Source organism: Nelusetta ayraudi, unplaced genomic scaffold, assembly GCF_046127955.1.
Source record: "Nelusetta ayraudi isolate G7.1 ecotype Tasmania unplaced genomic scaffold, CSIRO-AGI_Nayr_v1 ptg000283l, whole genome shotgun sequence".
Classification (NCBI taxonomy): Eukaryota; Metazoa; Chordata; class Actinopteri; order Tetraodontiformes; family Monacanthidae; genus Nelusetta; species Nelusetta ayraudi.
This window is the reverse complement of record NW_027466331.1, coordinates 31906-47280: the sequence shown is the minus strand read 5'-3', so window position 1 is coordinate 47280 and position 15375 is coordinate 31906. Positions and strand designations below refer to the sequence as shown.

The 15375-nt window shown below is 48.8% G+C and overlaps 1 protein-coding gene and 1 long non-coding RNA gene across 2 annotated transcripts; both read right to left on the bottom strand.

Annotated features, from left to right (window-relative positions):
• Positions 1–635: 635 nt before the first annotated feature.
• LOC142882451 (CUGBP Elav-like family member 4) lies at positions 636–6072 on the bottom strand. The gene is made up of 2 exons (XM_076017197.1): positions 5737–6072; positions 636–733 (listed from the first exon to the last, which is right to left on the bottom strand). The coding sequence occupies exons 1-2, from the start codon at positions 6050–6052 to the stop codon at positions 636–638; spliced, it is 414 nt and encodes a 137-aa protein (XP_075873312.1). The 5' UTR covers positions 6053–6072.
• Positions 6073–11775: 5703 nt separating this feature from the next.
• Positions 11776–12099, bottom strand: LOC142882452 (uncharacterized). Its single transcript, XR_012925794.1, has 2 exons — positions 12015–12099; positions 11776–11896 (listed from the first exon to the last, which is right to left on the bottom strand). It is a non-coding gene; the product is annotated as an uncharacterized LOC142882452 (long non-coding RNA).
• Positions 12100–15375: the final 3276 nt, after the last annotated feature.

The following is a 15375-nucleotide window of genomic DNA, read 5'->3' as shown; positions in this document are numbered from 1 at the left end:
ACAAACATTGCAAATGATGAGAAAATGTAGTCAGCACACGGCTCTGTGTGATTTGAACTATTTCCATTTCCATAAATGCATGGAAAGCCTTCAGTCAACCACAGACAAAACATCATCAAACACATTTTGTGGCTATTTTCAAGTCCACCAGTAAAATGCATTGTGGGATTATTTTTAAAGCTCTGCCTGTGTAACTGCAGCATGACTGTGGTTCAAAAAATATAAAGTTTGTTGTCGTTAAAAAGTGTTGTGTTGAGGTGAAGAAAACATCCATTAGCATCATGACGAGTCAAGCTGACAATGCTTCAGCCTGATGCGTGCACTGCTGTGTTTTGCTTTGGACTCTGTGTGGATGGAGGAGCGTTCACATCTTCACCTCACTTCACTTCAACAAATGCTTTTAAATTGTCTGAGATCAAAACTTCCAAGCAGAATGACTTCAGTTCACCGCAAAGTGACTGTGAGGGTGTGTGTGTGTGTGTGTGTGCATGTGTGTGTGCGTGTGTGTGTGTGTGTGTGTGTGTGTGTGTGTGTGCATGTGTGTGTGCGTGTGTGTGTGTGTGCGTGCGTGTGGCATTGTGGTTTCCTAAGGCTGACCTCCAGGAGGGATGTTGGCCTGGGGCGTAGGTCACAGGTCAGAGGTCACTTACCCCTGGTAGAGTCTTCTGTTCGTGCAGGGCACTCTGGGCTTTCAGGGCCGACTCTCTGGCACAGTACGTTAGAAAGGCACAACCTGCAGGGGGCGACAGAGAGACGCTGCAGTCAGCCTGCTGACTGGAGAACATTCACTGCACTGTGGTGCAGTCTTTGGAAGTCAGCCCCTCGTGACGCTGCAAAGGGCTCAGACAGTAAACACCAGTTAGTAACAGATTGTGATTGGCTACAGCAGGTATGCCCAAAGTCCGGCCCGCGGGCCAAATCCGGCCCGCCAACTGATTTGAAGTGGCCCACGTCTTGTCTGTGAAAACACGACGCCATCTCAGCAGGACCAGAACCATCGCCATCTCCAACGCTCGCCCCCGCACCCCCCCGCGCCCCCGTCACCGGATCTCCACGGTGTCGGGGGAGGCGGGGGGACTAGTTTTACCTGGTGACCTCTGGTGACCTCTGGTAACTTGTAGTTATCACGGTGGACCTTATTTCTCCAAGCACAGCTGTCATGTGACCACATTGCTCCCCTGCAGATCTCAGTGACCGCAGCGTACACTTTGTTTTTATTGAGCGCCGCTTCTCCTTCTTTCCCAGTTGAACAATGGAGGCTGCGGGGGGGAATTATCAGTGGGAATTATCACTGGAAACCCATGTGAACAAAGAGCAAACTGTTCAATCAAAGAGTGAACACATTGAAGACAAAGAGACGGAAGACAGCAGGGAGGCTCCAGCAGACCCCCGGGACCCTGAGTAGGAATAAGCGGGTATAGAAGAATGGATGGATGGATGGATGGATGGATGAATGAATGGATGGATGAATGATGATGATGATGATGATGATGATGATGAGACGGATGACTTGCAGAGCAGCACCCACACTGCACCCTGTTCACAAGGCACCTTGCAGCTTTCACATTTCTGGGTCTTGATGTTAAATAGAGTAAAACACAGACGTGGGGGGAGGGGCTTACGAATGACCAGAGGTCCCCAGGTTTTATTAATCCCGTGATTCGCCTGTTTATCATCGTTTTGCATTTGGAAAAGGTAAAGCAAGCGGTCGAGTTCTCAACACAAAGTTTCCTCTGGAATATAATGAGCAACATCTGGAGCGTCGTCCTGCAGTGTGACTTCACAGCTGCTGACACTTCATCAGCACCGCCATTGACTTCAAGTCAGAGCTGTTCACACAAACACATTATCATTATTATTAATATTATTATTATTATTATTATTATTATTATTATTATTATTATTATTATTATTATATCTAGTGGCATCAACCTGGAGCTGCACTGAGGTCAGTGCAACACAACCGTCAGTGCCAGAGTGAGTCCAGAATGAAAGAGTGAGTCCAGCAATAAAGAGAGTGAGATTTCTCTCTCACTTATTCTCTGCAAACAGACCAGAAGTTTCAGTCTATTGGCTCCCTGTGAGTGAGTGAGTGAGTGGGGAAACTATTCTTGCATGAACTGCAGTGAGTAAAATATAATAGTAAAGAATAAAATCGGTCGTCGCTGTTTTATTTTCTGATGTGATTTTTTGATGAGAGAGAAACAAGAAAATCATTTGAACCTGGAAGTGAATTCTGACTGAGAGAATAGTTTGGCTGATTTCCTTTTCTTTCAAAACTGATTTTCCATCTAAAGAGTGAGAAAATGATGAGATGGGTTCTCTCTTGAGGGTCAGGTGACCTGACAACTGGAATCAGCAGAAACCACAGTGAGAAATGAGACAGGCAGACAGACAGACAGACAGACAGGCAGGCAGGCAGGCAGACAGACAGACAGAAAGGCAGACAGGCAGGCAGGCAGACAGGCAGACAGACAGACAGGCAGACAGACAGGCAGGCAGACAGACAGACAGGCAGGCAGGCAGGCAGGCAGGCAGGCAAGCAGGCAGACAGACAGACAGGCAGGCAGGCAGGCAGGCAGGCAGGCAGGCAGGCAGACAGACAGACAGACAGACGGGCAGGCAGGCAGGCAGGCAGGCAGACAGACAGGCAGGCAGGCAGACAGACAGGCAGGCAGGCAAGCAGGCAGACAGACAGACAGACAGACGGGCAGGCAGGCAGGCAGGCAGACAGACAGGCAGGCAGGCAGACAGACAGGCAGGCAGGCAAGCAGGCAGGCAGGCAGACAGACAGTCGACAGACAGACAGACAGACAGACAGCATTTTCTGAGGGCCACAATTTCTTCAAGTTTTATTCAAGGCAATTACAAAAAACTCACAAAGACGTGAGAGGCGAAGGGTTAGGGTGCACCCCCCCCCCCACACACACACACACACACACACACACACACACACAGGAAATTGTGTTTTTGTTTTCAAAGTGATCTGATGCATGCAATACACCTGGAAGTGGAGGAATCGACTCACTTGTACGAGATTCTGCTTCATTGGTGCAGAACTGAAGCACATCAACCCGGCCCACTTCCTGTTTCCTTCCTGCTAACAGCACCGTTAGCTGCGTAACATCTGTTTTTTTGCTTGAGTGCTGACTGTGTTAGACCCCCCACCCCCCTCCCCCGCCCCCCCACCTATAAGAGGTCAACTGGAGACTTTAAACTGCAGCTGCAGCTTCACTTCCTGCTCTGTGACTCCAGCAGCAATTTGTCTCCTGCTGAAACCTTCAGAGGCCCAACAATGTAGCACTGCAGACACGCACACCAATTGAAATGACTGACACTAAACTCAGTCCAAGCCAAAGCAGCAGCAGCAGCAGCAGCAGCTGAGGACCACTGAGGTTTGATGGTGATTCTCTCTGTGGTCTCGTTAACTGCAGGTGATCATCATCTGCAGTTAACGACCTCATGATTACTGTCAATGTCGCTGTAGATGGAGCTCATTGATGCCAGACTGTCCATCACCTCAATGTGTTCTGATCGTGTTCTGAGCGTCGCTGCCTGACTTCAGGGCCGTTATTTGAATCAAGATGTAGAAACAGCTGGAAAACAATAGATTTGATTCTGTGAACAGATGTTGTGACCAATGGGGCTCTCGCACTGACGACCAGTTGACCCCAGTTGCCATCACTCACTGCAACATCACAGTGAGGTCGTTGCTAATTCTGCTTCAGTGTGAAGTGTGAGGTCTGTCAATACACAGATTCTAAACACCCGGCTCCACGTGACTGTCGCTGCTCCGCCTCCTCTGCTGTACTGCAGACGGCTGCGGTGAGTGACAGCAGAGACGATCGGCTGAATTGATCGTCAATCATTGATCGACCAGACGCTCCAGCAGATCATCTATTAACTAACGACTCTGACCCCATGTTCTCTCTCTGGCGCCACCTGGCTGCCGTCCACAAGTGCAGTGAGACACAGGAACAAGAGCAGGAGTAATAATAAAGAAGGGGGGGCTCATCTGTATAATGCACCGGTGAAATCTTATTAAATAATAAAAAATACATCTGTAGTGCAGCAGCCGTTTTCAACAAAGTGACTTTGAATGGATGAAGAGGAATGAGAGGAGGAGGAGGAGGAGGAGGAGGGCTGTTGTGTGTGTTGGGGGGTCTGGTTGGTCTGCCTTGGAGAGGAGGAGGATCATCATCATCATCATCATCATCATCATCATCATCATCATCATCATCATCCTTCCTGTGGCTAAGGACAGTCAGGAAAGACCAGGACGTCAACAGCACAAACTGACTGAAAAACATTTTAATCAATCACGAGGAGGAGGAGGAGAAAGAGGACGATGAGGAGGAGGAAGAGAAGGAAGAGGAGGAGGAGGAGAAGAAAGAGGAAGATGAGGAGGAGGAGGAGGAGAAGGAAGAGGAGGAGGAGAAGGAAGAGGAGGAGGAGGAGAAGGAAGAGGAGGAGGAGAAGAAAGAGGAAGATGAGGAGGAGGAGAAGGAAGAGGAGGAGGAGAAGGAAGATGAGGAGGAGAAGGAAGAGGAAGATGAGGAGGAGAAGGAAGAGGGAGAGGAGGAGGAGAAGAAAGAGGAAGATGAGGAGAAGAAAGAGGAGGAGGAGAAGGAGAAGAAAGAGGAGGAGAAGAAAGAGGAAGAGGAGGAGAAGAAAGAGGAAGAGGAGGAGGAAAAAGAGGGAGAGCTCCGCTATCATGCGAGACATTCAGCAGCAGCTCTGAACTGCAGACGGTGTAATAATAATACTCATAAAAACACCGTCTGGCTTTGACAAGCTGTGTGTGTGTTGGGTGGGGGGGGGGGGGGGGGTGAGTCATTTAAAGCTGCTTTAAAACTTCCCTAATTTCCCTCCACATCAACACCAACATCAAGCTGCTGCTGCTGCTAATAATAATAATAATAACAATAATAATAATAATAATAATAATAACAATAATAATAATAACTAAAAGCGGCCCCATCAGCCTCCAAACATTAATAAAACTATTATTAGTAGCGATTGATCCCGATTACTGTGTGTGTGTGTGTGTGTGTGTGTGTGTGTGTTTTCCGCCATGTATTGACGTCCGGAGGAGAAACAAATCGGGCGACGTAAATGTCCGCGTGAGGTCACATGGCCGCGGGAGCATCAGCTGTGAACTCGGTGCTCATTCTGGTCTGGCGGGAAAGAATTGGTGGGATTTTATTGAGTTTTTTGTTATTGTTGTTTTTTCAAAATAAAATCAGAGATGATTCCAGACAGATCCTCGCGCCACACACACACACACACACACACACACACACACACACACACACTCTTGCAGCGTGTGCGGACCGATGTAAACACACACACACAGGCGTTCTCATCTGGAAGTTCACGTGGGTGCGTTCACGTTGTGTCTGGACAACAAACCGCGCGCTCGCCGTCAACTCGTCCACGTGTTCTGCCCTCGCGCTCAAAATAACAAAACAAGCGGTGTGAAGTGCGTGGGCACGCGTGTGTGAAGGGAAAACAAAGTGTCCGTGTTTGTGCACGCGCGTGCGTGTCACCGTCTCCATCCAAACGAACGATGACAGTGAAGTGGGACAACGTGCCTAACACACACACACACACACACACACACCAGAACCTTTCTGTTTTATTCTAATCGAACTGACTCTACGAGACCAGAGAGTCAGTCAGACAGACAGACAGTCAGAACCGAGCCGAACCGGGGCGAGCCGAGCCGAGTCGAACCTTTATGCATGCCGGTGAATCGGTCCTTGAGCACCGTCAGCTCGTAGATGTGTCCGAACTCCTGGAAGAGCGGCTTGAGGTCCTTCTCGTCCAGGTTCCGAGGGATCTGACCCACGAACAGCTTGATGGCGTCCTGGTCCTTCATGGGGATGGTGCTGCTGCTGGTGCTGCTGCTGGAGCTGCTGCTGATGGTTCCGACGGTTCCGATGCTGCCGTTCAGCCCGTTCATCCTGCCTCCGCTGCTGCTGCTGCCGCTGTCCGTGGTGCTGAATCCATCCTGCGGCTGCACTGCTGCGCTGGCAGCGACTGTAGCCATCTTCCCAGTGACTGGAGCCTGACTGCCGCCTCTCTCCCTCCCTGCCGACCTCTCTCTACCACTCTCTCTCTCCCTCCCTCCCTGCCTACCTCTCTCTCTCCCTCCCTCCCTGCCGACCTCTCTCTACCACTCTCTCTCTCTCCCTCCCTGCCGACCTCTCTCTACCACTCTCTCTCTCCCTCCCTCCCTGCCTACCTCTCTCTCTCCCTCCCTCCCTGCCGACCTCTCTCTACCACTCTCTCTCTCTCCCTCCCTGCCGACCTCTCTCTACCACTCTCTCTCTCCCTCCCTCCCTGCCTACCTCTCTCTCTCCCTCCCTCCCTGCCGACCTCTCTCTACCACTCTCTCTCTCTCCCTCCCTGCCGACGTCTCTCTACCACTCTCTCTCTCTCCCTCCCTGCCGACCTCTCTCTACCACTCTCTCTCTCTCCCTCCCTGCCGACCTCTCTCTACCACTCTCTCTCTCTCCCTCCCTTCCTACCTCTCTCTACCACTCTCTCTCTCTCCCTCCCTGCCGACGTCTCTCTACCACTCTCTCTCTCTCCCTCCCTGCCGACCTCTCTCTACCACTCTCTCTCTCTCTCTCCCTCCCTGCCTACCTCTCTCTACCACTCTCTCTCTCCCTGCCGACCTCTCTCTACCACTCTCTCTCTCTCCCTGCCGACGTCTCTCTACCACTCTCTCTCTCTCCCTCCCTGCCGACCTCTCTCTACCACTCTCTCTCTCTCTCTCCCTCCCTGCCGACCTCTCTCTACCACTCTCTCTCTCTCCCTCCCTGCCTACCTCTCTCTCTCCCTCCCTCCCTTCCTACCTCTCTCTACCACTCTCTCTCCCTCCCTGCCTACCTCTCTCTACCACTCTCTCTCTCCCTCCCTCTCTCTCTCTACCACTCCCTCCCTTCCTACCTCTCTCTACCACTCTCTCTCTCTCTCCCTCCTTGCCTACCTCTCTCTCTCCCTCCCTCCCTTCCTACCTCTCTCTACCACTCTCTCTCTCTCCCTCCCTGCCTACCTCTCTCTCTCCCTCCCTCCCTGCCGACCTCTCTCTACCACTCTCTCTCTCTCCCTGCCTACACTGCATGAAAAGCCATGTATCCGGGCCGGAATATTCCTGTAAACTCCTGGATACAGCCCAGATATTCAGGAGTATCCCTGTTGTTACACAGACCGGAATACTCCTGGATACTCCTGGATACATACCAGTTTTGGTGGGGGCCACAGCTATTTGTATTTCACACCTGGTCTGTCTTGCCCCTCCTATAAAAACCCCTTCCCATTGGTCCAGTGTGTAGGGAGGAGCTTGTTATTTTTAATTTAAATTTACATATTTTTTTTAATTATTGTATTTATTTCATTCCTTTTATTTATTATTAGTAGTATATTATCATATGTATAATGTACATATATGTCACCCAAAAATGAATTACACACATGTTTTTCTGATCAAACAGTTTTATTTCAAAGGACAATAGAATAGAATAGAATACACACACAATACAAGCACTGCTGCTGCATGTGCCATTTAAAAGACACTGGTGGCCTTTGGCCTCAAGTCAATCAAGTCTCTGCCGGTGAGTTACAACATATTTCTGGTCAATGTCCAGGCTCTGCTGGAGCACACCACACAGTGTGGACAACTCTGCACTGCGGGGTGGAGGCCGGACAACCCACGCAGGCATTCCATCCGAGATGGAGTCCTCCTCTTGGGACATGAGGTCCACTGTTGCAGTCCCCCACAAGGCCTCTTCCCCAGTTTGGAGGACACCAGCTCTCGCATTGTACAGCTGCATAAGCACAGGGAAAACAGGAGTTAGACCACTGAACACATCAAAGTGGGGGAGAGTTAATAAAATTACTCTTAATTAAGTAATTTCCCCATGTTACTACATGTTACTACATGGGGACATGTGGTCTCACTCACTCTTCTCTTCCTTTGCCTCATGCGTGCAGCAATCCTGCTTTCCTCTTTCTTCTGCGATTCTCATCCTGGTTCTTCCTGTAACTGAATCGTCTCCAAGTCGGTCTTGCAGGATGCTAGAGACAAGAAATGGCTTTAATTCATTATCAAACTCAGCATATACAGTAGAGCGGTGTGAGAGAGAAGAGAGAAAGATGTTTTGATAAATGAAACTGATTTAAAGTCTCGGTTTATTTTATGTTTAGAGCCATTGGACATTGTGACTCACCCACTGTGACTTCAGGCTCCACATCCCAGAGCCAAGGAAACTTCCCTCCAAAGATGTGTTGTCACCCCCTGGTGGTGGTGGGGGGGATACACTGTGGAACAAAGGAAGCCAGGTGTTAGGAGGGTATAATGGCCTGGAGAAATGAAGGCACAGGCTGGAATTACACATGAAATAATATTTCCACCAACAAAAACCTTATCTTACCTTGTCTGTGGATCATATGTGTGCGTGTTGTTTTCGCCATTGTGCAACCTTCGCACAGCTTCCTGTAAAAAGAGCGGGAAAAAGTATGAAGGTTAATTTCACAATCACATGGGATAAAGTAACCTAATAATCGGTCCATTCCATAGGCACCAACGTAAAAGTGTAAAATATCAGTAATCATATATATATATATAAAAAACACACACAGACACACACACACACACACACACACACCGGGCAACTAAAACAAACTTACTGAAGCCTCTGGTGACCTTGAGTTCCTCTCTGACCTTGCAAAGCATCGACTCCATCCTGTCCAGCCGCTTATTTACAGTGTCCATGAACGCCTCCAGCTTTGTGAATACGGCCTTCACTGCGTTGGGACTGCTCATCTTCATGAAGGGCGCAGGAGAGGTGGAAATGCTTCCAAACTCTCCTGACTCCGCGGTGTTGCTGCAGGACATCCTCAGTGGGAAAAGAGCAACAACTACAGTGAACTATTGGAGTTGGTTGTTACTGTGGACGTAGTTCGCGCTTCACCCCTGACGTCGGACGAAACGCTCCCATTGGTTGATTACAGTCACGTGTCTCCACTGAAGCGTGAAGTAGAACAATGGCAGGTCACACTGCATGTGGAATGTGTTCTCAAAGGTAAATGGCTCACTTGGCAGAGACATTTGCGGAAGTCTGCGGCAAAATAAAGATCGATAGAACTCTCTTGGATTAAACGTGAATTTATTTTGGGAGCAAATTCACGTTTGTTTGCGTTCAGAACCGTAAACTACGACGCTGCAGGCAGCACCGCTGTGCCGCCCATTCACCACGACTACGTACTGGCTGCGCAGAGTCAAGGGCGGCGCTTGCGGACAGGCAAGCCACGCAGTTGCTCTGGGCCCACCCACTGGGGGGGGGGCTCCTAGGGCTGCCAGAATGAACACCACAGCAACAACAACAATGCGCAATTTGCAATGACATGACACGGCAGCAGCAGACCCCCCCCCCCTTGTAGGACCCCGCCCCCTCTGCCTTCAGCCTGCACCTGAACACGTAGCGCGCGACAAGCGATACTGATCACGTCACACTTTCTGTCACAGTTTGCAAACTTGCCAAAACTTGCTTGTGCAGCCAACATGAAGAAGAGTTCTGGTGGGAAACAGCGCTGAAGTCCCGCGGACCCGCGGAAGTATCCTCGCGACTCTGTCTCTTGTTGGTTTGGTTCCTTTACCTAATATCATGCTACCACACCACGTGTTCGTTGAATGAAGATAGTAGTAGACAAGTGAAATCTTAAGAAGTTTTAGTAACAGAAAAAACAAGATACTTGGTACAGAGCTCCGGAGGCTTAACTCTAACAACAACAATGTGTTATCAGATGCCAAGTCTGATCTCTCTGTCCCTTACGCCATCTTAAATACAGAAACAAACAGTAATAACATATGTAGATGTCTTCTTCCATGTCGTCCTCCTATTGGCTGTCCAGTGGTGTAGCCTTCCCCGTTTTAGGCTAATCTGTGGCAGGAAACAAGTCCTTATTTGGCCGGGAGCCAAATGGTCCATCCTCCTCTCGATCTGGTCTGCTGAAAACTTTCCTGCCATAAAACCCTGAGGTGAAAAGTTCTTGTTCCCGTGCCTGGATGGGTCATAAACTTTATGGGGGGTAACAAATGCAGTTTCTGTGTTCACCCCCACTCTGATCACCCCATGTCACTGTTCCTGAGGCTTAATCAGTCAAACAGTATCTGTCTTTACTCCGAGGTTCTGAATGGTACTGATAAGAATGGGCAAATGATTATAAGAGGACTACATTTATTGACATTCATTACATTTAAACATTTAACTAACTCTAATACTTCTAACACATACATACAATATTTGATAATATACTAACTCTCACAGCTATAATGCATTAAACTAAATATAGAATAACAACAGTCTCCATGCGATCGCGGCAAACTACCTTCGCCATCGACCGGTAGATCACATCATTTATGACTGCCTCACGCGGCCGGACAGAGACACACAGCGGGCCAAGACGTGGCCCGCGGGCCAGACAGAGACACACAGCGGGCCAGACATGGTCAAAATAAGGGTCTTTTCTTCGTTTATTTGTACATGGCCACTTTAACACAAAGTTGGAATCTTTTAACAGCATTTTAACGGAATCTTTGCTCGGTACCCCTCTTCCGGTCAGACTCATTTCCGACAATAGAAAAACAAAGAAATTAAACGCAAATCACAACACAACAGTCTGCGAACTACAGTGCCATCTAGTGGACAAGAAGAGACACTACACATTTAAAAAAACTTGGTTTGTTACACCACCATTAAATGTTTTATATTATATATTGTGGCATTTTTTTCTTTTGATTTGGCCTTAACTATTCCATTTACTCCGGTTTGCATTTTGTTGATATTTAAAGTTCAGATCATTTGCATTGCACTTTTGTAATAAAGAACAGTTTATATTTTATATATTTATATGTATTACAACAATAGGCATAGGCTTTTGGGCTTTCTGTGACCTCTTGTGGTCCTTGGACCTCACTTTGAGAACCACTAATGTATTAATTCATTCATTCATTTTCTATACCTGCTTATTCCCGAGCTCAGGGTCCCGGGGATCTGCTGGAGCCTCTCCCAGCTGTCCTAGGGTGAAGGCAGGGGTCACCCTAGGACAGCTGGGGCAGGGTAGCACTCTGGACAAGTCGCCACTTCATCACAGGGCCAACATGCAAAATACAATTTCAAATTAAAAAACAAATAAATAAATTGTCAATAAAAATTGTATGAATCTTTGTCGCTGCAGCTCGGGTTCTTACCACAACTGAGAGATCAGCGCACATCCAGTTGTGAAGACTTTCCACTGGCTCCCAGTCAGCAATAGCATCGACTGGAAGGTTCTGCTACTGGTCTAGAAGCCACTGAACGGTGCAGGTCCAGAACACAATGAAATGCTCATAGATTATAAGCCCAGTAGGACTCTGATGTGTAGACTCAGGTCCGATAGTGGAGCCCAGAGTTCAGAGTCAACATGGCGAAGCAGCATTGAGCTGTGATGCTGCTCACTGATGGAAGCAGCTGCCAACACAAGTGAAGTCAGTGTGAACGGGTTTCAATCCAGGTTGAGACTCTTTTCTCTCACGCTTAAAATTGAGTGCTTTTATTTTGTTATCTTTTTATTTCTATTCTCCCTCATCTCTATTGACGCCTTCTATTGTCTTCTTTTCTCTGCATTTTGTCTTTGAAGACTGCTAGCTTGCTAGGTGATAGCGGCTGATTAGCTTGTTAGCCGCTAGCCGCTTCGCTTGTTGACACACAAATTAGGACACACACCTGCATGGAAAGAATCTTTATTGAAGACATTTAAGTGACTTTAATGTTTTAAGAGGCGGCGCTGCTGCTGCTGCTGCTGCGTCACTCAAGTCACCAACCAGTCCAGGGGATCAGCTGGTGACCTGCCACACACACACACACACACACACACACGGTTACCAAGCAACAGTGAGCTCCTCCTCCTCTGACCAGCATTCAAAGTCAATCATCAGTCATCATTTCACAATCGTCCTGCATAACCGGAATCATCTGAGCAGGTTTGCCAGCAGAACGGTGGCAGCAGCCACAGCCAGGAGGACGGGGGAGGGGCTGCCGCTGTTGGGTGCCACGGTGCCGTTGACAGGTGCCTCGGGAGGGGGGGGGGGCCGTGAACGACTGTTGGAAGCAGAACGACTGGAGTCAACCTGCAGCTTCTGTGCCTTCTCAAACATCTCAACAGGTTTTTCTTACCGGCAGCCACCAAGAGTCTTCATCATCATCATCATCATCATCATTATCATCATCATCATTATCATCCTGACTGAGCGAGCGCTGCCTTTTTCTCCTGTTGCCTCTCTTCTTTTTCGTTGGCGGCGGTTCCAAGAGTCCAGGTTCTCCTTTTCCAGATGTGCTAGATACCCTGGTGGATCCTGAGCCTTGCCTTCCTGCACGGCTGCAGAAGTAGTCGCAGGTCAAAGCACAGCAGGTGAGAGGGACTTTGGTGCAAGGCCCTGGACGCCGGATCAAGGAAGCCTTCAAGTCGCAACATGCAAGCCGCTGCGGTACAACCCCTGACCTGAGGGCGGGGCCAGCTGGAGCTTCTGGGCCTGGAGCAGATGGACAGACAGACAGACAATAGCAGGACGGAGGGACAGACAGACAGACAGTCAGTCAGACAGGCAGGCGGACAGACAGACAGACAGTCAGACAGACAGACAGAAAGGCAGACAGACAGACAGTCAGTCAGTCAGACAGAAAGGCGGGCAGACAGACAGTCAGTCAGTCTGACAGACTATCTATCTATCATCTATCTATCTATCATCTACCTATCTATCTATCTATCTATCATCTACCTATCTATCATGTATCTATCTATCTATCTATCTATCATCTACCTATCTATCTATCTATCTATCTATCTATCTGTCTATCTATCTATCTATGTGTCTGGTGGTGGACGTGTCTCTCGGTGGCGGATAGGTGATCTAAAAATTTCGGTGTTTTTTCTAACTTTTTTTAAAACTGAGCACTTTAGAATTGTTTGTTAATAGTTTTTGATTGTGCGAGTGTAGTTTGGTATTTTTTCTTAGTTTAGTTTAGTTTTGTTTGTCGCCGGACGTCGCGGCAGCCTCGTGGCCTCGTGGCTTCGCCCTCTGCGGCGTCGCCTCTGTCACTGAGGAACGGTGTCCGCGTTGGGTCCCCACCGAGCTCCTCCGTAGAACAAGTTCTACTGGCGATCGGGGAGCAGGTGGGGCACGCCAACATCTCATACGCATCCCGTATGAATAAGGCACTGGTAATGTTTCTGACCGATCAGAAACACGTCAGTGACCTGATCGGTGAGGGATTAACGTTGGACGGGGAGTTCATCCAAGTGTCCCCGCTGGCAGTACCATCGACCCGCATCACCGTAAGCGCCGTACCTACGTTCATCCTGAACGAAGCGTTGTAGAGAGAGTTGCGGCGCTATGGTAAGTTTGCCAGCGGTTTTAAAAACGTCACTTTGGGCTGTAAGAACGAGAAGCTCCAGCACGTACAATCTCTTCGCAGACAGGTGTTCATGTACCTCGACACGCCGACTCTGGACATTTCTTTCCGAGTAAAACATGGGGATGCGTACTACATGGTCTATGCAAACTCAGGGAATCTGAAATGTTTTGAGTGCGGGGATGTCGGACATAAAAGGGTGGCGTGTCCGCACAGACCGGCAGTAACACTCCCCGGTCCGTTGGAGGGGGAGCGGGGAGCGTTAGGGTTAGGGTTAGGGTTCCTCACGTACTAGAAGCCCCAAATTTGCTGTGGGCGCTTCTTGGGGGCTCCTGATGAAAAAGCAAGTGGCCCCATGTCTCTAGGACAAAGTTGAAATTTCACCCCATAGACTTGCATTGAAATAAGGCTGAAGTTAGGGTTAGGGTTAGGGTTCCTCAAGTACTAGAAGCCCCAAATTTGCTGTGGGCGCTTCTTGGGGGCTCCTGATGAAAGAGCAAGTGGCCCCATGTCTCTAGGACAAAGTTGAAATTTCACCCCATAGACTTGCATTGAAATAAGGCTGAAGCTAGGGTTAGGGTTAGGGTTAAGGTTAGGGTTAGGGTTCCTCAAGTACTAAGAGCCCCAAATTTGCTGTGGGCGCTTCTTGGGGGCTCCTGATGAAAGAGCAAGTGGCCCCATGTCTCTAGGACAAAGTTGAAATTTCACCCCATAGACTTGCATTGAAATAAGGCTGAAGCTAGGGTTAGGGTTAGGGTTAAGGTTAGGGTTAGGGTTCCTCAAGTACTAAGAGCCCCAAATTTGCTGTGGGCGCTTCTTGGGGGCTCCTGATGAAAGAGCAAGTGGCCCCATGTCTCTAGGACAAAGTTGAAATTTCACCCCATAGACTTGCATTGAAATAAGGCTGAAGCTAGGGTTAGGGTTAGGGTTAGGGTTAAGGTTAGGGTTAGGGTTCCTCAAGTACTAGAAGCCCCAAATTTGCTGTGGGCGCTTCTTGGGGGCTCCTGATGAAAGAGCAAGTGGCCCCATGTCTCTAGGTCAAAGTTGAAATTTCACCCCATAGACTTGCATTGAAATAAGGCTGAAGCTAGGGTTAGGGTTAGGGTTAGGGTTAAGGTTAGGGTTAGGGTTCCTCAAGTACTAGAAGCCCCAAATTTGCTGTGGGCGCTTCTTGGGGGCTCCTGATGAAAGAGCAAGTGGCCCCATGTCTCTAGGACAAAGTTGAAATTTCACCCCATAGACTTGCATTGAAATAAGGCTGAAGCTAGGGTTAGGGTTAGGGTTAGGGTTAAGGTTAGGGTTAGGGTTCCTCAAGTACTAGAAGCCCCAAATTTGCTGTGGGCGCTTCTTGGGGGCTCCTGATGAAAGAGCAAGTGGCCCCATGTCTCTAGGACAAAGTTGAAATTTCACCCCATAGACTTGCATTGAAATAAGGCTGAAGCTAGGGTTAGGGTTAGGGTTAAGGTTAGGGTTAGGGTTCCTCAAGTACTAGAAGCCCCAAATTTGCTGTGGGCGCTTCTTGGGGGCTCCTGATGAAAGAGCAAGTGGCCCCATGTCTCTAGGACAAAGTTGAAATTTCACCCCATAGACTTGCATTGAAATAAGGCTGAAGCTAGGGTTAGGGTTAGGGTTAAGGTTAGGGTTAGGGTTCCTCAAGTACTAGAAGCCCCAAATTTGCTGTGGGCGCTTCTTGGGGGCTCCTGATGAAAGAGCAAGTGGCCCCATGTCTCTAGGACAAAGTTGAAATTTCACCCCATAGACTTGCATTGAAATAAGGCTGAAGCTAGGGTTAGGGTTAGGGTTAAGGTTAGGGTTAGGGTTCCTCAAGTACTAGAAGCCCCAAATTTGCTGTGGGCGCTTCTTGGGGGCTCCTGATGAAAGAGCAAGTGGCCCCATGTCTCTAGGACAAAGTTGA